Genomic DNA, 27,473 nt, shown 5'->3' on the forward strand with positions numbered 1-27,473 from the left:
ATGTCTAGGCACCACAGTGTGGTCAAGAAGACCAGCCACATGTCTAGGCACCACAGTGTGGTCGAGGAGACCAGCCACATGTCTAGGCACCACAGTGTGGTCGAGAAGACCAGCCACATGTCTAGGCACCACAGTGTGGTCGAGGAGACCAGCCACATGTCTAGGCACCACAGTGTGGTCAAGAAGACCAGCCACATGTCTAGGCACCACAGTGTGGTCGAGGAGACCAGCCACATGTCTAGGCACCACAGTGTTGTCGAGGAGACCAGCCACATGTGTAGGCACCACAGTGTGGTCAAGAAGACCAGCCACATGTCTAGGCACCACAGTGTGGTCAAGAAGACCAGCCACATGTCTAGGCACCACAGTGTGGTCAAGAAGACCAGCCACAGTGTGGTCGAGAAGACCAGCCACATGTCTTGGCACCACAGTGTGGTCGAGAAGACCAGCCACATGTCTAGGCACCACAGTGTGGTCGAGGAGACCAGCCACATGTCTAGGCACCACAGTGTGGTCAAGAAGACCAGCCACATGTCTAGGCACCACAGTGTGGTCAAGAAGACCAGCCACATGTCTAGGCACCACAGTGTGGTCGAGGAGACCAGCCACATGTCTAGGCACCACAGTGTTGTCGAGGAGACCAGCCACATGTCTAGGCACCACAGTGTGGTCGAGGAGACCAGCCACATGTCTTGTGATTCTTTCTTTGGCCTTTTAAAGTTTTTAGTCTGTGGCTTTCTCAGATATATCCTGAAGACTGAGCAGCATGCCAACGTAGATTTGCCTCTGTTGTGGTTGAAATCTGTTGCATAATGTTGAAGTTTGTTCATTTCACTTGGATCATCGAAGATTCAAACTTGGGCTCAAAAGTGCGAGACTGTTGTCCTTCCAACAGTCACATAGGTTTGAGGCCTGAGTTTGACTCTGATGATGCAAGTGAGTGAAAAATTAATAATTAACCATGCTGTTGTGGATTGTATCTTGCATGTTAAAGATCAGTACATTAACATCCTTAAATGTAAGGCATTAATTAATTACCTGGTTACCTGGTTGATGGGGTTCTGGGAGTTCTTCTACTCCCCAAGCCCGTCCCGAGGCCAGGCTTGACTTGTGAGAGTTTGGTCCACTAGGCTGTTGCTTGGAGCGGCCCGCAGGCCCACTTACCCACCACAGCCTGGTTGGTTCGGCACTCCTTGGAGGAATAAATCTAGTTTCCTCTTGAAGATGTCCACGGTTGTTCCGGCAATATTTCTTATGCTCGCTGGGAGGGTGTTGAACAACCGTGGACCTCTGATGTTTATACAGTGTTCTCTGATTGTGCCTATGGCACCTCTGCTCTTCACTGGTTCTATTCTGCATTTTCTTCTATATCATTCACTCCAGTATGTTGTTATTTTACTGTGCAGATTTGGTACTTGGCCCTCCAGTATCTTCCAGGTGTATATTATTTTATATCTCTCTCGTATCCTTTCTAGTGAGTACATTTGGAGAGCTTTGAGACGATCCCAATAATTTAGGTGCTTTATCGCGTCTATGCGTGCCGTATATGTTCTCTGTATTCCCTCTATTTCAGCAATCTCTCCTGCTCTGAAGGGGGAAGTGAGTACTGAGCAGTACTCAAGATGGGACAACACAAGTGACTTGAAGAGTACAGCCATTGTGATGGGATCCCTGGATTTGAAAGTTCTCGTAATCCATCCTAACATTTTTCTGGCTGACGCAATATTTGCTTGGTTATGCTCCCTAAACGTTAGGTCTTCAGACATCATTATTCCCAAATCCTTTACATGTTGTTTTCCTACTATGGGTACATTTGATTGTGTTTTATGCCCTGTATTATGTTTAAGGTCCTCATTTTTACTGTACCTGAGTACCTGGAATTTATCACTGTTAAACATCATGTTATTTTCTGATGCCCAGTCGAAAACATTATTAATATCAGCTTGAAGTTTTTCAATGTCTTTAGCAGCGGTAATTTTCATACTGATTTTTGTGTCATCTGCAAAGGATGATACGAAGCTGTGACTTGTATTTTTGTCTGTATCTGATATGAGAATAAGGAAAAGCAGCGGTGCAAGGACTGTACCCTGAGGTACAGAGCTTTTAACTGCACTTGGACTAGATTTTATATGGTTGACCGTTACTCGCTGAGTCCTGTTTGACAGAAAACTGAGTATCCAGCGTTCTACTTTACCAGTTATTCCCATTGACTTCATTTTGTGTGCTATCATGCCATGGTCACATTTATCGAAAGCCTTTGCGAAGTCCGTCTATATCACATCAGCATTCTGTTTTTCCTCTAATTCCTCAGTGGCTTTGTCGTAGTGCTCAAGTAGCTGTGAGAGGCACAATCTTCCCGCTCGAAATCCATGTTGGCCTGGGTTGTGAAGGTCATTGGTTTCCATGAATCTAGTGACCTGACTCCTAATCACTCTCTCAAATACTTTTATTATGTGGGACATTAGTGCAACCGGTCTATAATTCTTTGCCAATGATTTACTCCCTCCCTTGTGTAGAGGGGTTATGTCTGCTACTTTAAGTGCATCTGGTATCTCCCCCCGTGTCCAAGCTCTTCCTCCACACTATACTGAGTGCCTGTGCTATTGGCACTTTGCATTTCTTTATAAATATTGAATTCCATGAGTCTGGACCCGGGGCTAAGTGCATGAGCATATTTGGCAATTTCTCTTTCAAAATCTGCTACGCTCGTGTTAATATCAGTTATATGTACAGGTGCTTGGATATCACGCATAAAAAAGTTGTCTGGATCTTCCACTTTCATGCTGTGCATCAGAGTGCTAAATATGTCCTCATACTGCTTTTTTAGGATTTCGCTAATTTCTTTGTCATCCTCTATGTACGAACTTTCACTAGTACGAATAGGTCCAATACTGGCAGTGGTTTTTGCTTTTGATATAGCATATTTCTTTAATTGCTTTCTGTTCTAGTTGCCTTGCTTCAGTCTCTGTTCGATTTCTTCAATCTCCCTGTTTAAATTATGCCTTCTTTGTATGGAAAGTCGTGTCTGCTTAAGCATTTTTATTAATTTCTTCCTTCTTTTGTAATGTCCTCTACGTTCTCTTTCTACATTGGACCTCTCTCTGGCTTTCCTCAAAGAAACATAACATGTTTCAGACAGACTTCATATGCTTCAGAAGTCAGTTTTTCTATTCCTTGTGTAGGATTTTTATTCCTTAGAACATTTTCCCATTGAATGTTTGTAAGTTCCCTGTTTATTTTCTCCCAGTCTATCCTTTTATTATTAAAATTGAATTTATTGAATAGCCCTTCTCGCTTGTTGTTTCTCTTGGGCCTACTACCGTTATTAATGTTAGTTTGCACTTCAATGAGGTTGTGGTCCGAGTACGTAGTGTCTGAGACAGTAATGTGTCTGATTAGCTACTCATTGTTCGTGAATATCAGGTTCAGCGTGTTTTCGTTCCTAGTTGGTTCTGTAATCTGCTGACTGAGCAAGAATTTGTCACAGAATCTCAGTAGTTCTCTGACCTGTGGTTGGTTATTTCCAGGTTGATTTCCTGCTATAATGTTATTGTTTACTGTTTTCCATTTTAAATTGGGTAGATTGAAGTCTCCAAAAAAGATAATATCTGGTACTGGATTTGCTAGGTTATCAAGGATATTCTCTATTTTGTGGGTCTGTTCAGCGAATTCCTCAACTGCTGCATCGGGCAGTTTGTATATTAAAGTAATATGTAGATTAATATTTTCTACCTTGATTTCAAGTACCTCTACCACTTCATTGGACGATTTCAGGAGCTCTGTGCATGCCAGCTCCTTTTTAATTTTCAGACCTATTCCTCCACTTGACCTAATTACTCTGTCACATCTATATAGATTATAATTTGGGATCCAGATTTCACTATCCATGTGGTCTTTTGTGTGGGTTTCTGTAAATGCACCAAATATTGAGTTTGATTCTATTAGGAGGCAATTTATGAACTTAACTTTATTTTTTGAATTTGGTTTTAGACCTTGTGCGTTTGCAGATATGAATGATTTCCCATATTGCGTGTCACTTCTTGTGGGCTTTGGTAGTTCTCCCCCCCCCCCCCCCACCCTTCTCTACCCAGGTCCAGGGTGTGTTGTTTCGGTAGTGTTTCATCCAGTTTTGGTAATAGTATGGGTGTTGTGTGGTGTAGTACCTGTGTACTTGTTGATAATAGTTGTTGCTTTGGGTCAGCGGTTGCAGCCAGTTGTCTCAACTTTGGGTTGAGGAGTGAGCGGCAACCGCCTCCCGGGTAAGTCCCTCTAATTTTCCTCTGTGGGTAGTTATCTCCGGGAAGCCAAAGGGGCTGCCCCCAGAAAACCAGCGTTGAATGTAATGAAACGCCATTTTCTGGGTGAGACCCGGAGACTCCCCGGCATCCCTCCCTCCCCCTGGTCGGCCGTTTTTCTCATCTTTTGATATCCAGCCTCAGAATTAAAGGGTGGATGGCCGGCACGGGGGTCTGGGGCTCCTTCCCCCTCCTGGGGAGGGGGAAGCTGCGCAGACTGTGGCGCGGCGAAGTGTGACGTCATGATCGTTTGCTCATTTCGTTTTGGGGACTTCTATCCACTTGTTCGACTCTTTGTAGCAATTTTCACCAGAATAGGGGTTTGTTTTGGGACACTTACCTTTCTGGGTGCTTGACCCGGTCAATGGCAGACATAGAATGCTCCCAAAGACACGGGGGTTTCTATAGGCCATTGCTTCTCGTGCCTCTTTTGAGGGAGGCCAGGTTCTGGCTTGTGGTCCCCGGTAGGCCCCCCAGAACTCCATACACATGACTGATGCCAAAGTCTGACATTAGCATATCAGCCTGGATAGCTCCGGGAAGCCTCCCGGTCTCACCCAGAAAATGGCGTTTCATTGCATTCAACGATGATTTTTTAATAATTTATTTTCAGGGTCAGGTTTTGCAGCAGCAGGCAACGAGGGAGAAGCTGTCTCGATGCAGCAGGACCTCTTCCCTCCACTCGGCTGGGACCCTGCAGGGCCATTCTGCCTAGGTCTCTGGCTCACGTCATGTACGCGGTGCCACAACTGTGCTGCGCTTCTCTATGATGAAGAAATCATGGCCGGATGGAGACCCGATGACTCTAATCTCAATACCAAGTGAGTTGTTGTTATTTTGTACTGTACATGGATACGGTATTTTCTAAACAAAATGTCAAGGGTGACTATCACTAATATACTACATTTCATTGTAGAGTTGAGAGTATTGGTGGTAAAGTCACTTGTGTTCTGTGTGCTTAATGCTCACTCCCTGCCATTGTATCATCATGTAATGTTACAATGGCAGTAACATCAGAGGATCGACGACGTCGATCCTCTGAATCGTCGAAGGGTAATCTTCAAAAGGAATGTTATGGGTCTTTAGCACAGAGGTCTGCATTTTCATTTCACAATCTAGGGGTCCTTGTTTGGTCCCTGGGCAAGACAGAAACGGTTGGGAGTATTTCCTTTCACGTGATGCTTTGTTATCTAGTATTAAATAGGCATCTGGGAGTTAGGCAACTGTTGTGGGTTGCATCCTGGGGAAAGGTAATAGTTGCCTTGTGAGGACCTCAATAATCCTAAGTATAGATTTCCTATGCCTAACAACTGGGATTATCTGGTCATTGCCATAGTATTTTGCCTAGTTGCTCTAGAAGATTTTTTTTATTTTATTTTTTTTGTCTCGCAGATGCACATTTTGTGAGAAGATGACTGTGCCGCTCCTTACAATCACAATATACGATCTTCGGCAACAACCGAGACCATCTAAAGACACAGAAGATCCATTGGAGTCTGGGAAACCAAGACCAGGTAACTTTATACCCTTTCTAGCAACCTGAATATAATTATTATGTATCGATTTCCAAATACTTCATAAAAAAATTATCCCTATTGGCCAGTACTATACTGTATATCATAAAAATAAAAAATCACCTGTGTTGGCCAGTATTTGAAAATAGTTGTTCAGTATAACTTTAGTTTAGGTGTGGGGATCTTTCCAGCTCCCACTGGAGGCACAGGTGATGCTCCGGACCGAAGTGTTTTGGCCAGGGAGGTCGTGAAGGATGACGGGAAGCTGGACTCTCAGTTAAAGGATCAAATTGGATCTCAGCTGCAAAAGGTAAGAGTAATGCACTAACTCTGTATATGTAATCTTACCTTGTTTACTTGTAAGGCACTGGCTTAACCCTTTTATTCCAGGGTTAAGCCAGTGCCTTATCTGGTATGACATCATATAATGCTTGACCAGTGGTGCATATGGTGCTTGACAGGTGCTTGATCAGCATATCATATGATTGACTGGAGGTGCACATCTCATGTTCAACTGGCTGTGTGCATCACATCATATGATGGAAGTTCATACTATGAGGGAGTGAGTGCACCCGTCTGCGAGTTGGTTGCATGAATTTTGCATTCCGACATTCTGTTTTTGGTACACATTCCTCAAATACCATACACAAACCTCTATGATAATCTCAATTACTGTATCTTGAACATTATTACTAGGCTATCACACTTGGTTGCTTCCTGGGATAATTATCCTTTGTGTCTTAAGATACATTCTAGGCACAAGTGTCACATGAATATTTTCAAATGCCCCTGCAGGGTCCTTGAAGGCAGTCATGAGTTGAGCACAGTCCAGTCCAGAATGACTGCTAACTGTTTATTCATGAAGACTCAAAGCCCTTCCAGTCTTCAATTGGTGGCTTTTTGGAGGATTCAGTTTGGATTTTCCTTCATCTCTCAAGCATTTATTTGGACATGTCTCATCATGGTTGGGGTTTGTCATCAGTCTGCATATTGTGGATCAGAGGTGGTGGCCTACTGCTCTGGCTTTTGAATGTACCGGCATACTCAAGTTGTCCTAATGGATTTAGTGCCGAGGTGCTTGGCTCTTTCCAAGGACTCTGTAATCAGATTGAAATGTGGCAGTCATCCATTGCATTAAACAGAGGAGCTTGGCTCACTCCATTGCCTGTTGGTCAACCCTTTCTCTTGATTTTCCACAGTGTAAAACACTTGACCATTTTTCCCAGCGAGAAACGTACAAACTCTAACAACTCGCCATGATAACCTACCAATGCTGATGTATAGCAAGTGTCAATATTGCTGTGCTTTATTTTTTAGCAATGCGTTTCATTTTTAACTGGTTAATTTATAAAAAATATGCAACATAGTAAGTGAGGGATCAGTTTGCTTTGGTAGTGGTATCTCACTATAGCCTGTCATCTGGCTTGTAATTTAGTTCTCTCAGTAGTCCACAGTCATAGGGTGTTGATGGTGTTAGCTGGCAGTCTCTCCCAGTTTTGTCCATCTTATTAAAATTGGAAGGTGGACACGGCATCCTTCTGTGGGTATCGGTTACATCTGGCATTTCCCAAGTGGATCTCTTCACCTCTGCATGGGTCTACAAGCTGCCTGTTTGTGGGCGTTCTTTGCACAGTTGCAATACATTTGCCGTGGACATGTATTTTCTTAATAGAAACCAGAGTGGGAGATCATTCATCTCTCCTCCACTCAAGATGGTGCTCCCATCTCTCCTAAGACTGCAAACCTTAGAAGTCTATCATCTTACTGACTGTCCTTTAGCTGTTCCTACACTGGTATTGGCCGGATATTTCAACCCTGCTTCATTTCCTGCTCTTCACAAAATGGGTTAGCTGTTGGCTCCATTCGTGCTGTTCCAGACTGTCAATCTTCACATGGAGTTTTTAGGGCAATTCTGTTACCAAAGTTTTGGGAGGAAATGGTAGGAATGTTACTGTAGGCTCTTCTGACAAAGGATGCAGTATGCTTTTTGTGCTTCAAGGGTGCCTGATAGCTGGGTGGACAGCGCTTTGCATTCGTAGTCCTGAGGTTCTAGGTTCGATCCCCGGTGGAGGCGGAGACAAATGGGCAAAATGATTTTCACCCTGATGCCCTTGTTACCTAGCAGTAAATAGGTACCTGGGAGTTAGACAGCTGCTACAGGCTGTTTCCTGAGGGAAGGGGGGTGTAACAAAAAGGAGGCCTGGTCGAGGACCGGAACGCTAAGCCCCGAAATCATCTCGAGATAACCTCAAGATATGCATCTGATCATTTAGTTGTTGTCACCCCTTAAATCAACTGAAGTAATCTTCAGACATCTTGTCATTTTGAGATACTTTGGAGATGTTTTGGCTCTTCTCAAGGTGATTGCCTTCTCTCTCTCTTCTCGTGTCCCTTTTCACTTGGCTTTGCAAGGAAAGAAGACTAATGTCTTAAGTAGATTATTTTGTATAGGTCAGTGCTCCTGGATCCACAATGTCATGTTTCTTTCCTATTTGCTTTTACAGTTATTATTACAATCATCATTACATTACAATCTTCATTACAGTCTTCATTACATCCAGGCTTCATTACAGTCTGCCTGGTCTTGTGATGAATCCTTGATTTCTTTTCTTCAACAAGGTTACGCATCCTTTCCTTATTTTCTAATAGTGCTCTTAAGACAGTTTTTGTTTTTTCTTGCTTTTACCGCTGGTCATCAGTTGAGCGAGCCTCGTACCATGAAAGGGAGGGAGGACTCCTTGGAAAAGCATACTCCATCCTCCAAGATTTCACTGTGTGTCCTGTGGCTGCATGTTAATGCTATTTACCATGCACCCACTAGTTGCCATGGTGCACTCAAGTGTTAGATATATGTTTACAGAGCTCAGAATTGTGTGTGCTCTCTCCCTGACATCATTGGACAACGGAGCGCTTGGGGATCGATGGCGGAAACAAATGGGCAGAGTTGCTGAGTTGTTTCCTTGCCATCAGTGTGTGTGTATGGTGCTGCACAATGCACAATGGCTGACAATGGCTCATCATGGATCCCCACTAGGCCAGTGACTGACCTTCCCCGGGATACAACGTGAAACAGTTGCCTAACTTCTGAGGACCTAATTACTACTTAGTGAACAAAGGAATTGGATGAAAGGAAATGGGCAAACCAATTCTGTCCCTGCCAGAGATTGAACCCTGGATCCATAATTTTGATTCGAGAACATAGACAACTGTACTACAGGACCCTGTATATGTATCCTGTATGACACAAGGGATTAGGGAACAAGTGATTGTGAGAGCTCAGAAAGTGCTTTACATGTTTGATCAAAACCTTATCTTGCATTGTAGCACATCCCATGTATTCTGCATTACGTTGTGTGTGGTAATCCACTTATGGCACAAATATGGCAGGAGCATTAAATAATTATATTGAGGGAGGCATTTTATTTATACAGTAGTGTGAAAAATGTGGACTTCTATTGGTCTGGAACATAATTCTAGTTTCCCCATAAAAATGACAAGTTTGCTTTGCACGAGGTTTTCCCATAACATTACTGGTGTGCTTACTGATTGTACTTTAAATTGATGATTAATTTAGCTATTTAATCTGATGAGTTAGTAATATCTGATAATTGAGTGACAGGTATTCATAATCGGCTTATGTCTCGTGTAATTCTCCTTTGTTTTACTTGCTGCTTATCATTTGTTTCTCACACTTGCCAAAGGAAATATCTGTAGGGAATATCTGAGAAATCAGGCTCAGAGTGAAATGAAACTCTCCTTGTTTAGCAGGATACTCCGATTCTTTGTCGAGATTCCTCTTCTTGTCGGCCAGAATGTCACGAGTCTTGAGGCAAGGGACTGGATGTTGGTGATATTGCTGCCATCTGTTGGCAGTCTGAGTAATGACCAAGTGGGTCAGCTGGCCATTTCCAGTAGAATTGGTTTGCAATTCTTGTGGTGGAAAAAAGGTTTAGAAGGCATAGTTTGTGAGTGAATTTTATATGATCATTCAGGGCTTGACTGGGTCTCCCTCACACCAATATGATCCAGCGGGAATGTTAGAAAAGATTCAGCTTGCTCTCGAGCAGAATGTCACTGTCCAATAATTGTTAGGCAGTGATACGGTCTTGGGGAGCATTTGAGCATCCTACTCAGAAAACAGCTTTTTATTTTTACTCAAAACTTGATTTTTATGCATAATGACAACAGTTCTAATTAATTGTTTTTTAAGGCAAGTTTGGTAACGCGTTAACTATTTTTCACCAGGGTGTGCGTTGCGAGCCAATAACTGTTCCGTACCTGAGTCCTCTAGTGCTACGCAAGGAGTTGGAAACTGTGCTTGGCCACGAGGGTGACACTTGCCTTACTGATGCCGCCTTCACTGACCACCATCCCATCCTCTACTGGAACCTGGTATGTGTTTTGCCCATCTTTTGTGTGTAGGTTTGCCTGCAAGAAAGTATCAGAGCCATACAATGGGATGGAATCAATACCAACTGTAATTTGATTGGCTATAATATTGCCTAGTCTTAACATATTGCAAATTTGTGTGCTATAAACATAAGATTTAGTTACAGATAAACTGGACTGTGTAATACTACTCATGCTTCAGTGCACATAATTGTGACACAGTGTTGTTGTGTGACTTAACAATAATATACGTATCTGAGCTATAGTCCTCTCGGTTGCTCCCCAAGCCAAAGTCTAGGTCTGCCCAGGGCACTGTTCACATGCCAGGGTCTTGTTGAACTTTTCCATGCTGTGTCCATTAACTTTTCAAATTTTGTCACCTCATGATAGCTTGCTATAAGGTAAATGGAACTAGTCCACCCAATACAATCATTGGAATTGGAAGGAACACCAAATGTTGCTCTGCCAACTACTGATTTGTAACTATCCTGTACACTGACGACTACCAGGTAGCAGCACGTGCTACCACAATAGTGTCAGACAAGCCAGTTTCCCTCAATTTTTACCTGGTAGCTCATCAGCAACCAGCTCTGCGGAGGCAATTTAGTTAACACTTTCGTCTGGCGGCGATGCAGTCTGCGTCAATATATAAAATAATACATGTCTGCTGGTGTCCCATGTTGCGTCAAAATTTAAAATATTTGTTAAAATTATATTTTTGGCAGGGAGCCCCTTTCCCTCAGAACCTGGCCTCTGAGGGGCTAGGGTCTAGCTTGTGGTCCCCGGTAAGCAAGAACTCCATGCACTTTGATGCCAGAAAGCTAATAGTTACATATCAGCCTGGATATCTCCTGGGAGCCTCCAAGTCTTGCCCAGAAAATGGCGTTTCATTACATTCAACGCTGGTTTTTTATCCGATCATTATGGGATTAGTTTTAAAATGTACACCTTTAGATTGTGAACAATTTGATACCAAAATGAACGACGAAGCTCGTAAATTGAGGTTAGAACACTGAAAAGAGTACATATGTTAGTGTGGGCGAGTGCTCCCCAGGAAATGCCAGGGCCACCTTGGGATGGTGGGCCTGGCATTTCCTGGGAGCATTTCCTGGCATGTGAAAGTGTTAAGATGACGTTCACTGGGATTTGTCTTGGCACGGGTTGCATGCTGTAGTGTTCACGTTATGGAATGGTGTCCAACCGTTTGCATTTCTTGGACAAAAGTAAAAATCTCAGTTTCATTTCATCTTTTGCAGATACAGTATTAACAAAATCAGTGTAAATATTACTTTGGTAGAAGACACTGAAAAACTATAAACATACTCTATAAGTAAAGTCTTCCACTGGACAACTGAAAATAACATGATTTCAACAGTAATAAATTATAGACAAGAAGATGGAACAAATTAAGAACTTGAATGGGATATGATACAAGATGCAATCTGATTCTTTTGTAGTAGGAAACTGGCATACAAAGGATCGAGCAATGACATCAGATAGCTTAAAATTTATTGAGCTCACCAAAGCAAATGCAGCATCATAAGGAAGAGGGTAAGAATGAGAGAGAGATTGTGTAAAATAAATGTTTGAGAAATGCTAGAAGAGACTGATCAGCTTACATTCCTGGAATATGCGATTGATAAATGAGATCTTTATAAGAATAGAGTAGAGCGAGTCATTCCAGAGGGTGGCATAAGAGTGCTAATACTATGCTATGTGCTATGTGTTCGTGTGTAAGAAAACTGTCCGATATTAACATGAAAAATCAAGAATTAGAGCAGTTGAAATGGACAGTCTGAGAAGTATTTATTAGGAGAATAAATATATGGAATAATGATATCATGGAGAAATGTGGAAAACAACAGTTAAAAAAAGTGCATAATGGGGAACATTCCAAGATGATTAAGGCATGTTGAATAAACAGATAATAGTAGACTGGCATAGTGCATGTTCGGGTAAACTTGAGAGTTGGGGAATGAAGAGAGGAAGGCCGGTAAGATGAAGAAACCCGTCCTCTCGCCTAATGTTGCATTTCTTACAGAATCAAAGTCAATTAAAATTAAAAAATAGTAGAAATTAAAACTGTAATATTGATGCCATTGACCTTGATATTTTAGGTGGGTTGCTTGGGTTTGTGCATTTTGGGTTGCTCAAAACGGTCACACGTTTTATGTGGCAAATCAAGCGAATGGACTGGATGGCGGGAGGACATGGCAAGTGAATTGAAGAAGTAAGTTTGTGTGAAAAGACATTTGGAGATGTTGAGGGACACAACTAAGTGGCAAGAGCTTGTAAGGAAGAAGTCACTTTATTTGTATGTGCCCCGTGTTTGATAGTTGAGAAGGCTGAGCCGTGCACCTAGTGTTGTGAAGCAGTACAGTGCTGCTCCTTGATGACTCCTCAAGTGTGATGGGCCTTCTTTATCCACGTGCAATTGTATCTTACTTACTTTTAATCCTTGATACTTCCATGCACAATGAAAGTGTGAAATGTGATAGTGATAATGATAATTATTTTACATGCTCTTTATCATCATTAAATTGTTGTTTAAAAAATATACAGAGGAAAATGTTAGTGGCTAATTAGTAGGTACAGATACAGTATGAAAGCTATGCTATTGTGGTCCGGAGTACCGGACTAATGATTAAGCACATTATTGGTCAAAATCTTTAACATGAATTTTATCACAACACTTGTGCCAGCTTTGGTACTTCTGTCGGCTGAGGGTTCCCAGTCACTTGCCGGGCCTGTGTCTGACCGCCGCCACCGTCGCCCGTGACCGAGTACCACATCCATCCTGGGACGGAGCAGACTGGCAGAATGTCTACATCAGATGCTTGTGGGATAACACCAAGTATCACGAAGAGGTTCGTCTTCTTTTTGTACTAGTTTTTTTTTCTCAGTTTTACGTGGGAAAACAACATTGCCATGTAAATTTAGTTTAGGATTATATGAGGAAATATAACTCATTGCATCATTAAATTTGCTTATTTTGTACAATAACCATTATTATTAGAAATAATGATGGTTTTGTCAAATGTTAACACTTTGAGGTTCCACAGACTGATTATCTCGTCACTCATTTTTCTACTGAATGTGTTCCAACGACGCAATACTGAGTCACTCATTAAAATATTTTTTAAAAATTTAAATTTTATCAGATCAATCTGGTAGTGGTTTTAAAATAAGCGCCCTTAGATTGCACACAATTTGATACCAAAATCAAAGATATAACATGAAACTTGATGTCCAAACACTTGAAATATTATAAATAGGCCTATGGTCCGAATATTAAAATAATTGTTAAAATTCTATTTATTGTCCTATTATCTTGGGACTAGTTTTAAAATGCGCGCCGTTTTATTGCGAACAATTTGATACCAAAATGAAAGATGTAAGACAAATATTTATGTCAGAACACTGGGAAGATATAAATAAATTTGTGATGATGAGCGTCCAGAATTAAAATATTTGTTAAAAATCCAATTATTGCTCTATTATTCTGGGACTAGTTTTAAAATACTCGCCTTTTTATTGCGAACAATTTGATACCAAAACGAGCGACGTAGCACGAAATTTGATGTTATCAAATTGAACGAGTTGAACATTAGGTTGCAATGTACAAAATTGTGCTCGTTCACGGGTAACTTTAGGCTTTTCTGCGGGGAGGCACTCCAGCCTTTTGTACATTTTATTCACACACATCTGTAGGGAATTTAATTGCGAACACAATAATACCAAAACGAGCGACGTAGCACGAGAATTAAGGTAAAAAAATGGAACGAGAATGCACATGTTACTGATTTTGTGCGTTTTTGCCGACTTTACGCTTTGCTGTTGGGAGTCACGCTAGGCTTTTGGACATTATATTTATACACACCTGTAGAGAATTTAATTGCGAACACAATGATACCAAAACGAGCGACGTAGCGCGAGAATTAAGGTGAGAAAACTGGAACGAGTATACACATTTGGGTGTCACCGCGCGCTTACCCGCACGGAGGGGCCACGATCCCCCTGTCAACCGCGAGTTTCCACGGAGCGCGAAAGTGTTAAGTGTCCTTTTCATAGGTAATCATCACATGAGAAGATGAAATACACAACTTCCATTCACCTGTCATTCTTCATTTTACAACCATCCACCAGTCGTTCTTCATTCCGCTATTGTTCTATAAATTTGATATGGCATATCGGGTTCATTTCTTTGGTGTAGCTGGGCCAGCCCATGTATGTGCAGTGGCAGCAGGACAAGAGACCATCGCAGTTGGTGTCGGCGCTGGTGAAGGAGCGCAGCAAGGTGCCCAGGGAGTAAGTATCCACTCTTTGCTTCGTTGAGCTGTTTGGAGCCAAATAATATGGTAGACTGAGAGCATAAGTGAATAGGTCTGTGGCCAAGTTGGAGTACCGGCGAGATATTTAAGAACTATGAATTATAAAATACTGTATGGCAATAGAAATTAATCACCATATGTTGTACCATATTATATTTTGAGAGAGAGAGATACCAGTATAGTATATAATGCTTCATACGTAATGATAAAGTTTTTCCTTACGTACATAATTGGGATTTTTTTAAAACTTTTACTCAAACCTAAGTTAGGCTAGTATCGGGGAAATTTTCAATATAATCTACCTAACCTATTCTAGCTTAACCTGTCCGATCCTGCCATATCCTAAAGTTAGAAATTCATGTTCTCAATATATCAATATTGTAAGGAGAAAATTAATTTTGAAAAATATTTGAAAATAATCATAACCACTCTAAACGGCATTGCTTACTACGCTGTGTAGTGCAGTTCTGGTTATTGGGTAAAACATTCCTGCAAACACACAACAAAATGGTCCATATTGCTACCTTGTTACATGTTACAAAAGTTGTTACATCTTGTTAGAAAGTTTTTGACATGTTAGAAAGTTGCTACAAGTTGCTAGATAGTTGTTACCACTTGTCAGACAGTGTTACACTTTGTTTGAACGTTGCAGCGACGTTGTAGTTTTGTCGTGTGTACAGCAGGATAGATATAGATGAAATAGATGGATTGAACAATGGTTGTACTATTCAAATCACTTGTACTGCCCTGTCTTGAGTACTGCTCAGTACTCACTTCCCCTTCAGAGAAGGAGAGATTGCTGAAATAGAGGGAATACAGAGAACATATATGGCACCCATAGACGAGATAAAGCACCTAAATTATTGGGATCGTCTCAAAGCTCTCCGAATGTAGAGCTTTGAGACGCTCGCTAGAAAGGAGACGAGAGAGATATCAAATAATATACACGTGGAAGAAACTGGAGCGCCAAGTACTAAATCTGCACAGTAAAATAACAACATACTGGAGTGAATGACATGGAAGAAAATGCAGAATAGAACCACTAAAGATCAGAGGTGCCACAGGCACAATCAGAGAACACTGTATAAACATCATAGGTCTACAGTTGTTCAACATCCTCCCAGCAAGCATAAGAAATATTGCCGGAACAACCGTGGACATCTTCAAAAAAATACTAGATCATTTTCTCTATGGAGTGCCGGACCAACCGGGCTGTGGTGGGTATGTGGCCATGCGGGCCGCTCCAAGCAACAGCCTGGTGGACCAAATTGTCATAAGTCAAGACTGGCCTCGGGCCGGGCTTGGGGAGAAGAACAACTCCCAGAACCCCATCAAGCAGGTAATGTTTTGCACCATTCCTCAAGGAACAGTAATACAGATGATAGAAGGCATCTAGAATATATGCAAATAGAATATGTGTACCAGATTGATAAGTATATTGTCCAATTTTCCCATTTATCTAATCTTGCTTTACTTTGTGTTTAGTCTTCTTAATTCTGTCCTTAATGTTGTTTCCACCTTATTTCTTTGTTTGGAATTGTTTAGTAATTTCTTTGTCAATTATTTCATACCAAGGTAATAATTGATTTGGCTGTTTGAAGCATCACAAACAGTCCTTGCAGACATAGATGAATAGGCTTACAGTCCTTGCAGACATAGATGAATAGGCTTACAGTCCTTGCAGACATAGATGAATAGGCTTACAGGCCTCACAGACATAGATGAATAGGCTTACAGGCCTCACAGACATAGATGAATAGGCTTACAGGCCTTGCAGACATAGATGAATAGGCTTACAGGCCTCAGACATAGATGAATAGGCTTACAGGCCTTGCAGACATAGATGAATAGGCTTACAGGCCTCGCAGACATAGATGAATAGGCTTACAGGCCTTGCAGACATAGATGAATAGGCTTACAGGCCTCACAGACATAGATGAATAGGCTTACAGGCCTTGCAGACATAGATGAATAGGCTTACAGGCCTTGCAGACATAGATGAATAGGCTTACAGGCCTTGCAGACATAGATGAATAGACTTACAGGCCTTGCAGACATAGATGAATAGGCTTACAGGCCTTGCAGACATAGATGAATAGGCTTACAGGCCTCACAGACATAGATGAAAAGGCTTACAGGCCTCACAGACATTGATGAATAGGCTTACAGGCCTCACAGACATTGATGAATAGGCTTAGTCCATGCAGACATGGACGAATAAACTTGTAGACAGATACAACAGCTGACCAAGATGTCCCATGAAAATTGTGAAGCAGCTTTTTATCTTTAAACTAATTCAACATTTTTCATTAATGCAGTGTTATACAGAGCGTGATAACGGCGGTGCACATTGACGACCTGACCATGGCCATGAAGCTGGTGCTGCAGGAGCTGCGCAAGCGGCCCGCTCTACACAAGAAAAACCACTTTCCCATATACAGAGATCTGCTCTTTCTGGCCTCTTCCTGTATCCCGCCCGCCCAACTTAATCTCAGTGAGTTTTCATTTTGTTATTTTAGAAAGACATTAAGAGTGTAGTGTGTGCTCATACTGCTGGGGAACCAGGAGTGTGGTACGTGTAGGATGTGCTCATACTGCTGGGGAACCAAGAGTGTGATACATGTAGGATGTGCTCATACTGCTGGGGGACCAGGAGTGTGGTACGTGTAGGATGTGCTCATACTGCTGGGGGACCAGGAGTGTGGTACGTGTAGGATGTGCTCATACTGCTGGTCGGCCGCTGGATGGAATGGACTTGGTCTGAGGATGGGTTGGACCTTGCTCAAGCTGCCTGGTGCCTCGGACACTAGTTATTTTGTGTTCACGAAGACCACCGTCTCTGAGCAACACAAGTTATCAGTTTATCTCGGCCATTTGGCCTTTGCAGTAGTCACGTCTCAAGTTTCACAAGAATGTAATACCATTTTGATGTTGCATGTGTCTCAATAGTTTAGACTCTTCAGCACTTGCTGTCATTGCCTTGTATTTTTCTATAAGCATTGTATTCTCAGAACATCTAGTTCATCCTTTGGATTGACACTCTCTTAAGTCTATCTCAGGCCACATAGTTCTTGCAGACTGTCACCGAGTGAGACTTAAGTGCAGAAGAGCTAATTATTGTCCTTTAAATTGTCTTGTCGTGTTGATCAGATACCTGGTAGTGCTCGAGTGCTTGAGCGTTAAATCACTGAGCAAAGGGCTTGCATTTATTTCTTCTGCAAGATTTTAGATCATTGTTGTTTTCCAGTCTTATACATTTCAGGATTTGTTACTTCATATCTCTGCTGGTTGAGTTATGATGAATCCCCATCTTGATTAAGAGCAATATTTTGTTAGTTTTAACTTTAGCACTAAAGGTTGTTCCTCTAATATTTTTTAATCCACACACGCACTAACTTCTTTCTCCCAATTCACAGTTTTAAAGAGTGCATTATTATTATTGGGTAGTGGGGTTTCAAATCACAGATTGTTTACTTGTTCATGCATTTCATTGTTGGCGGGTGCCGGTCTCGGCCCTTGTTGCTATAGAAGCGAGTCTTCTTTGTTTTATGAGGTTGAGTTTTAGGATTGATTGTAGACCCAGGAAATGACTCGTCACCTATATTCCCACTTTGTAGAGACACGTCAGATGGCACAAGTTGTAATGGTGAATCCACTGGTGTTGACCTAGGCCAGTGCACCAGGGCTGGCGAGAGCCGGGTACTGTACACTCCGTATCGTCTACTTCAATGTCCGTATCACTAGTATCAGACAGCTGTGTTAGGTCTTTTTCTGGATTTGAGTCTTCAACATCACTGGCACAGTCGTCTTCAAACAATGTCATGTATTTCAACATCAGTATGTGTTTTGTCAACATGCGGCCAACCAGGGACCGGAAGCTCGATGTGGATACATCCAACATGGTTCCTACCGTGAAGCGGGCTGCCCACAGCCATGCGGCATGATCGGGATTTTTTTCCAAGATAGCGGAATCTCACTGGAGGCCTCAGGCCTTCATCTCGTACCCAAGTGACCACGAGCCAGTTTTGAATCCTCCAATATACCTATGAGCACCTAAAGGCACTGTGCACACCCCTGATCAAGCTCCTTAAAGAGTTACAGTATGTGTAGTTCAGAGGTTAATCGCAAAATATTCCCAATTAACATTACTGATAGTTTAAAAGAGTCCATTTTTCTTTACAAAACATATATACATAGGCATTCTACGGGTAATCCATAATCAACTCATGACTGCAGGCACTACTTTCATGGGCGGAAGATCTCAGAAAGCTACAGTCTGCCGGCAGCCAGCTGCCTCCGAGGAACAAATATCTACACCCCTTTTTATATAATTTTCTAGCTAAATTGCAACATAAACTCTACCCAAAATATTGCATACTGAATATTGTATAGTGGTTCATAACAGCTAGGTCAATACCTCCTTTGTTCTTTCATCCGTAGTGCAGGAGTATGGCACTTGCCTAAGATTTTTGTGCATTGTGGGTTCTAGGTACAGTACTTGTTTTTGTTGCTCCATATAATTTCCAGTCTGCTGTTTTGTGTTCCGTCCTCCAGTGGTTTTCTCTGTGGCGGCAGAGTTGAGTAGGTTAGGGAAGCCACTGAGGGTAGGGCATAGAAATAGTATGTTGAGTGTAGAGAAACATCTCGGTGCCTTGGTGGCTTCCTGGTAATACCCTTATTTTTCTTTTCTCTGGGCATTTGGCTGTACTGGGATGAGATTAGTGGGGGATGGGTGTAGACCAATCTGCATAAATTTAGGCATTTTGTGACTTTATACAAAGTGGTAGACATTAATTTGAGTACCTCTGATCTTCAAATGCTTCCCACTTCTCTAGGGATCAAGGGGTAATTGAGAAGTCAACTGTTTCTAAATACTGTACCCCTGTCATAATATAAAGCCATAAGCTATGGAAGTCACTGACACTCAAGCCAAGAAAAGGGTATCTAATTATGCTCGACACGACTTTTTCTTAGCTCTGCTTTTCATTGCATGTTTTTGCTAATTCATTGTTAAGACTGCCTTGTTCAGTTCTCATTAGTGGCCTGAATAACTTACTTTTACTGCATATGTAGGTGTATCTTGAACCCAATTTTTAATTTGTATGGGTCACTTCCAGCATCATTTGACCGTGAGTACCGTCGTGCATACGAGCGCAATGAACAGTCCTATGGCAAGCTGCTGTCACGTTCAGATACGCCTCCCCCCATTGCTGCCGTCTTCTGCCGCCGTTACTTCAGTCAGCTCAGCCTGTGATACCCGACTCCCTGCTCGATGCCGGGGACCTGCAACTTGCACTCAGGACCTGCCTAGGGTACTCTAGGTTCCTGATGTAAAACACGGCCCTAATGACAGCTGGGGGCTGTTCCTCTGGTAGTTTGAGATGTACCCTTGGCATGTTTAACTTGAAAACCCTACATACAAATGCCTACATTAAACTTTTTAAGGTTTTGGATGAAATTTGCTGTAAAAATGAATGCTTTAACAAAAAGATTGTGCTATAATTTCAAATATTATCATGGGTCTGGTTTGCACAATGACATCAAAAGAACGTGATGTACGTATGAGAAAATACTGAGGTCGTGAAATGAGATCCAACCTGCACTCGTGGGCTCCCCAGACACACCCACTACCCACCTAACTACTGTGACCTTGGTATGGTTGTTGATAGTGCATGTGTCTCGAGAGTCCAGGGATACCAGATTGATCCTATTGCATGCCCTTGGTATTTTCTCGTGGGTCTGGGTTGCTACGATAGTTGGTAAAGCTCGTGCCAGCTTTGGTTTCTCAATGGGCTGTTCATTCCCACTTGCTGTGAGAATATAAGCAAGGCCTTTAAGTGTTCTTATGTTTTAGTCCAAGGAAAGGCTTCAGTATATGGTAGAACCCACAGCTATCTGCCTAAATGTTTACCTACTGGGTATTATGTATAGGGACATAATGACAGAAATATATACCATTTTGCAAAATGTTTTGTAAATTTAGCTACCCAAACTTTTTTTTTAATTGGGGGTAGTGGAGAATGGGACAAATAATAAAAGTGTGTAAATAAAAGAATCACTGGATATTTTGGACTTTGTGGATTTTATTTTTCAGCTTTTGGAGTAGGCTCATTTCTTCTCGTTTCCACGCATGTGAAAAAGTGGCCCGAGGCCGTGTTTGTGCGTTGCTTACAGGTGATCGTATACAAAGCCCCAACACAGCCCATTTTATGACTGGAGATGGTCTATTATAATCAACAGGTGAGCAACATGCCCTCATCCCCTCCACCCTTACTTTTAATGTTAGATCTGGGAACGTGTGCCTGATGCAGCGATGAAGCGAGAGGTGGCAGTGCTCTCACGCTACACATCCTGTGCATAGTAGAAAGAAGAGTTTGCAAGAAAGAAAGAAATTTTATATTCTGTGTATGTTTATACAGTATTCTGTTTTTATTTGATGTGGTGTAACTTGGAAATTGACAAATATTTTTTTGTTCTTTGTCCTGCAGCTGGCTACTCTTGCTTAAGGACTTTTTATATATTTATATTTTGTTCTTGTGGTAGTGCTATGTGATACTAGCTATTAAAAAGCTGAATTATATTAGCAATTATACCTTTCTGAAAGTTTCTGGTCATACAGTATAGTGTATCTTGGTTACCAAGTTGCAGGTGTTGCATTAAGACTGTAGTCTTGACCGGCATCTTCATGTTCTTCTACAGGTAATAGTAAGATGTACTCTACAACAAAATCAACAATGATTTTATCACTAGTTAAAATACTAACCTGTAACCCTCGTGAAACAAGCTAATTCAGAGCGGCAATTTGTGGGGGATCATTTTCTCTATTGACATAGCAGATATTTTTTATGAAATTCCTGTAAACAATTTGCAATAACTCTTGCATTGCTTCCTCCCTATTTTTGCACGACAAAGGAAGTTGGACAAACAATGGCAGCTTATGATCACAAATGAAAGCATTCAATCAGTAGTTTTGTTGAGTGACAGGAACCATGCCTGATGGAAATACTACAGCTGTCTCTCACTCGAGGTAACAGTCCTTAGGTCAGAAAGATTAGTCAAGTTTGGGGCCTTTATATAAGTGTTACTGGATTAAAATACGTTTGTGCGTACCACGGAGAGTAGTGTCCTCCACCTAATGTGATTGACAAAGATGATTAGATGCATATAGATAATGAGTCAGGAGAAGTGCCATTTGTTACCAAATTAGTTTTTAGGGTAATAGAATTTTAACAACAAGGTAATTTTTACCAACTGGATGGATGGGGAGGCTCAGTCGAGGACCGGGCCGTGGGGACGCTAAGCCCCGAAATTATGGCAAGGTAACCACAAGGCATAAGCACTGGTAACCACAAGGCATAAGCACTGGTAACTACAAGGCATAAGCACTGGTAACCACAAGGCATTGTCTACCTAGGTAACCAAGGTAGACAATGAGTAGAACCCAACTTTTGTCAGCAGTATTAAGGGGTCTAATGTCATAGTGTATCCAGTACTAAATATTCAAAGCTAAATTCACTTGATGAACTAAAAGTCTCCTAAAAGGTGGTGCATGGAAGTAGGATGCATCTTAGGGGTTTGTCATTCTGGAGAACCTAATTTTGCAATGAATGCTGACCGTCAACTTTTTGGGGCTAAACGAATGTAAACTAAAGCTCCCCATCCTAATTTATTGCAGACTAGACCCAATACACTATTACATACATTTTGAGGTAAAGCTCCCTTTCCCCATGTTTGTTACAGGCTAGACCCGAGACATTATATAGTGTGCAATATAATATATCGGGTCATTATATAGTATGACTTATTGTCATACCGAGACATTAAGCACATCCCAGTGTGTGTGTGTGTGTGTGTGTGTGTGTGTGTGTCACCAGTCATTGCCTAGTGAAGACCATGCTTGTCATAGATTAATATGATGTGGTGTTTTACTGGTGTAAAACTGTGTGCCTGTGATCACGTGTACACTTCTCTTTCTCTACATAATCTTGTATTTATTATCATCTGTTGTTTTGCTTATGAATTTTATGTTTTTGTTGATTTCATGAACATATCCATATTATAATATTAATTAAGTCAAAGATTTACTTCCTTACTCAATTTAAAAACATAAATGGTTGAATGAGGTACAGTATTAGTCCTTAATAAAATTTTAATTCAGGCTTGTCCCAAATTCAAATTTGTTGAATGATGACTTACTACGTCAGGTTTTGATAGTGATGTGTGCGTGCAATTTTATGGTTTGCAAATGCATGTAAACCAAAAGAGAAGCTTTAAATTATATACAGAATTGGATGACATTTTAGAGTGAATGTTGCGGAGGGAGTAGCATGTGGTGTCAGTATCAGGGTTTTGTGTAATGGCTAGTGTGTGTGTGTGGTATTCTCGCGCACAGTGTCCTGGACGAATACTGCATTCTCTTCCACAGTGTCCTAAACCAGTACTATGTTTTCTCCACTGTAATTACCCAAGTGTAGTTACAGGATGAGAGCTACGCTCGTGGTGTCCTGTCTTCCCAGTACTCTTTGTTGTATAACGCCTTGAAACTACTGACGGCACCACCTTCTCACTTAGCTTGTTCCAAGTGTCTACCACTCTGTTGGCATAAGTGAATTTTTGTATTTCTTTGGCAGCTTTGTTTAGTTAGCTTAAATCTGTGACCTCTTGTTCTTGAAGTTCCCTGATCTCAAGAATTCTTCCTTATAAATTTTGACGATTCCCGTTACTATTTTGTACATAGTGATCATACTGCCCCTCTTTCTTCTATCTTTGGCATATTTAATTCCACTAACCTTCGTAGCTCTTGTACATCAATTCCGAAAGCTATTTAGTTGCATGTCTTTGCACCTTTTCCAGTTTGTTGATGTGCTTAAGATATGGGCACCACACAACCGCTGCATATTCCAACTTTGGCCTCACAGAGGTCATGAACAATTTCTTTAGTATTTCACCATCCATGTACAGTATTTAAAAGAAATGTTGAAATTAAAAAGTTTAGTATAGGCTACTCATACAATGTTCTTTATGTGGCCCTCAGGTGACCATTTTCTATCTAGAACCATCACTATATTTATCAAAATTCTTGAAAGCTTTTTTATATAATTTTTAGGTTGTGTGTGGACTATTTTCTCCTATTCCACATTCCATAACATGGCATTTCTTCACATTAAATTCCATTTGCCAAGTGGTGCTCCATATACTTATTTTGTCCAGGTCTTCTTGAAAGGCATGACAATCATCTAAGTTTCTTATCCTTCCTATTATCTTAGCATCATCAGCAAATACGCTCATAAAATTTTGTATTCCTTCTGGTATGTCGTGTGTGTCCTGGACGAGTATTGTATTGTCTTCCACTGTGTCCTGGACGAGTATGATATTCTCTTGCACAGTGTTCTGGACGAGAACGATATATTGCAATGTGTCCTGAGTGAGTACGGTATTCTTTAGCACCGTGTCCCGGACATGTATGATATACTCTTTGAAGGTGTTCTGGATGAGTATTGTAATATCTTGCCTTGAGTCCTGGGTGAGCATTGTAAAAATATTGCAAATTTATTATCCATGCAGTAAAGGAAAATCATATGGCAAAATTTGTGCATCTCTAATAATCAGTTCTCTCATTTGTCATCTGCATGCCTAGGAATATACAATGTGTGTGTGTGTGTGTGTGTGTGTGTGTGTGTGTGTGTGTGTGTGTGAGAGAGAATGCATGCAGCTTGAAGTGGTGAGAAGTGCATGCAGGAAAGATGTAGATGGCCACGTTACACAAGGTAGATAACTCTCAGTTGTTTTGTGTTATCATCATCGTGTTACCACCCTTCTGCTCTTTGATTTCCTTGCTGGTTTTAAAGAATTTTTGTGATAACCATGGATAAACACACTGTAAAATGATCACTGAACATAGTTTGATGGTTGACTTTAAATATTAAGTGGAATTTAATTTATCATAAAATATGGCATCCTACTTTTTTTTTTTTTTAAGACAGCCATTAAGTGGAAAGTAAGACGAGGAAATTTTTGTTTACAACAAAATTATGTCTTCAAATATCACTACTTGTCCTCCACTAAACAGAGGCTGTGCTAGTCCAAGTCAAAAGATGGAGCATCCTGGCATGCACATTTGGGCATGGTGGCCAAAGGCACAAGAATGCCATCCCTGTGGCAAAGGACCACAGTACTGTTGGAAGTGGGTCAGTGTTAAGAGTTTGACCCTAGGTTTAGCTCTTGGGAAGAGGTAAACAGGGTTTGACCCCAGGTTTAGCTCTTGGGAAGAGGTAAACAGGGTTTGACCCCAGGTTTAGCTCCTGGGAAAGGTAAACAGGGTTTGACCCCAGGTTTAGCTCTTGGGAAGAGGTAAACAGGGTTTGACCCCAGGTTTAGCTCTTGGGAAGAGGTAAACAGGGTTTGACCCCAGGTTTAGCTCTTGGGAAGAGGTAAACAGGGTTTGACCCCAGGTTTAGCTCCTGGGAAGAGGTAAACAGGGTTTGACCCCAGGTTTAGCTCTTGGGAAGAGGTAAACAGGGTTTGACCCCAGGTTTAGCTCCTGGGAAGAGGTAAACAGGGTTTGACCCCAGGTTTAGCTCTTGGGAAGAGGTAAACAGGGTTTGACCCCAGGTTTAGCTCTTGGGAAGAGGTAAACAGGGTTTGACCCCAGGTTTAGCTCCTGGGAAGAGGTAAACAGGGTTTGACCCCAGGTTTAGCTCTTGGGAAGAGGTAAACAGGGTTTGACCCCAGGTTTAGCTCTTGGGAAGAGGTAAACAGGGTTTGACCCCAGGTTTAGCTCTTGGGAAGAGGTAAACAGGGTTTGACCCCAGGTTTAGCTCTTGGGAAGAGGTAAACAGGGTTTGACCCCAGGTTTAGCTCCTGGGAAAGGTAAACAGGGTTTGACCCCAGGTTTAGCTCTTGGGAAGAGGTAAACAGGGTTTGACCCCAGGTTTAGCTCTTGGGAAGAGGTAAACAGGGTTTGACCCCAGGTTTAGCTCTTGGGAAGAGGTAAACAGGGTTTGACCCCAGGTTTAGCTCTTGGGAAGAGGTAAACAGGGTTTGACCCCAGGTTTAGCTCTTGGGAAGAGGTAAACAGGGTTTGATCCCAGGTTTAGCTCTTGGGAAGAGGTAAACAGGGTTTGACCCCAGGTTTAGCTCTTGGGAAGAGGTAAACAGGGTTTGACCCCAGGTTTAGCTCTTGGGAAGAGGTAAACAGGGTTTGACCCCAGGTTTAGCTCCTGGGAAGAGGTAAACAGGGTTTGACCCCAGGTTTAGCTCCTGGGAAGAGGTAAACAGGGTTTGACCCCAGGTTTAGCTCCTGGGAAGAGGTAAACAGGGTTTGACCCCAGGTTTAGCTCCTGGGAAGAGGTAAACAGGGTTTGACCCCAGGTTTAGCTCTTGGGAAGAGGTAAACAGGGTTTGACCCCAGGTTTAGCTCCTGGGAAGAGGTAAACAGGGTTTGACCCCAGGTTTAGCTCTTGGGAAGAGGTAAACAGGGTTTGACCCCAGGTTTAGCTCCTGGGAAGAGGTAAACAGGGTTTGACCCCAGGTTTAGCTCTTGGGAAGAGGTAAACAGGGTTTGACCCCAGGTTTAGCTCCTGGGAAGAGGTAAACAGGGTTTGACCCCAGGTTTAGCTCCTGGGAAGAGGTAAACAGGGTTTGACCCCAGGTTTAGCTCCTGGGAAGAGGTAAACAGGGTTTGACCCCAGGTTTAGCTCCTGGGAAGAGGTAAACAGGGTTTGACCCCAGGTTTAGCTCCTGGGGAAATGTTTGTTTAAAGTTATTTGATGTTGTGTGAATATATTTTGTCTATTGTATGTTTTCCAGCTGTAAGAAAATTTAATGTATTGTATTATGCAAGTTAAATTACATAATTATGTTTATGCATAATTGAGAACACATAGCATAAGTTACAAACTACAGAATGAAACACATGAATATCTACTGTACTACAGATAAGCCAAGTGCTCGGTGATGACAACTAGAATGTTGCGTGGCAAAGAGAGAACTTTGAGGTGGTTCTGAGGATCATTGTCCTGGCTCGGTATTGATTCCTTTTTCTTTACGTATGATGATATTTTGTCTAGACCGAGTAATGACAAAGCAGGACCTTAGTCACTCCTTGTTCCTATTGTGTTTGCATCTATCTCCAGATTAAAAATACTGTTATGGGTGGTTGTTGCACACTGGTCTGCAAGCACCATGTCCATTGCAGCTCTTATACATCTAGCTGATCTCTCCATCTCTTCAGGCTCGGTCAGTCACGCATTTCAACGGAGTGACTAGTGAAGCTCTGTTAAAGGCCTCACTGTGTTACATTTAGTCATAGGGTGCTTTGCCAGCCCACATTGTGATATTTTCTGGGCTTATAAATGCTCCTTTATACACTTGTAAACTAAACTGACACTGTTGAACTATTGTTTCCAAGTTGTGTTATTTTATAAGAGGTTTTTGAGGAATTTGTTGAAATTGGCTCTTTAGTGTACAGAATGTTTTCTACTATAATTTCAAGAAGTTAAAGTTTATGTGCAATATCATAAATTTAGTTTGAATGCATGCAAAGCTGTTGATGAAATTTGTGACATTTATTGATTGCATGGGTGATATGTAGCTTTCAATTTTGTATATTGGCTCTTATTAATTATTTAAGAACTAGGTTCTCCACTATATTTTGCTCCTCGTATTAGGCAAGTTGGTTGATAAAAATCAGAGATGGGGGAATGGTGATGAAGTACAGTACAGGTATGTGTTTTTACATTGACACCAGGTTTATACCTTCCATTATTGCACAGTGAAATCACAAGAATGTGATACATGTGAGCAAATATTGAGGTGGTATGATGGGAAGCAGCCCACATCCCTGGACTGCCCAGGTCCAGTCGGTAGTGCGCCTGGCCGAGAAGCTCGGGGGATGCGGGTTCAGTCCCATAGCAACTTCAATGTTTATTCTCTCTCCAGTTTTC

General features: G+C 41.7%; 1 protein-coding gene across 10 annotated transcripts in view; it reads left to right on the forward strand.

The window, feature by feature from the left end:
• The window catches only part of Crag (DENN domain-containing protein Crag), a 137,389-nt gene extending 116,788 nt beyond the window's left edge, over positions 1-20,601 (forward strand). For 7 of the 10 annotated variants that reach the window (XM_069337114.1, XM_069337118.1, XM_069337119.1 and 4 more), the window contains 8 exons: positions 4,909-5,116; positions 5,688-5,809; positions 5,983-6,119; positions 10,055-10,201; positions 12,901-13,065; positions 14,412-14,506; positions 16,848-17,023; positions 19,647-20,601. In XM_069337114.1, the coding sequence (XP_069193215.1) occupies positions 4,909-5,116; positions 5,688-5,809; positions 5,983-6,119; positions 10,055-10,201; positions 12,901-13,065; positions 14,412-14,506; positions 16,848-17,023; positions 19,647-19,783 (1,187 nt within the window). In that variant the 3' untranslated portion in view covers positions 19,784-20,601. The remainder of the gene's footprint in view (positions 1-4,908; positions 5,117-5,687; positions 5,810-5,982; positions 6,120-10,054; positions 10,202-12,900; positions 13,066-14,411; positions 14,507-16,847; positions 17,024-19,646) is intronic. The other 3 variants (XM_045754543.2, XM_069337116.1, XM_069337121.1) reach the window with 1 other exon arrangement.
• The last annotated feature ends 6,872 nt before the right edge of the window (positions 20,602-27,473 follow it).

The sequence above is a fragment of the Procambarus clarkii genome, chromosome 37, assembly GCF_040958095.1.
Source record: "Procambarus clarkii isolate CNS0578487 chromosome 37, FALCON_Pclarkii_2.0, whole genome shotgun sequence".
Taxonomy (NCBI): domain Eukaryota; kingdom Metazoa; phylum Arthropoda; class Malacostraca; order Decapoda; family Cambaridae; genus Procambarus; species Procambarus clarkii.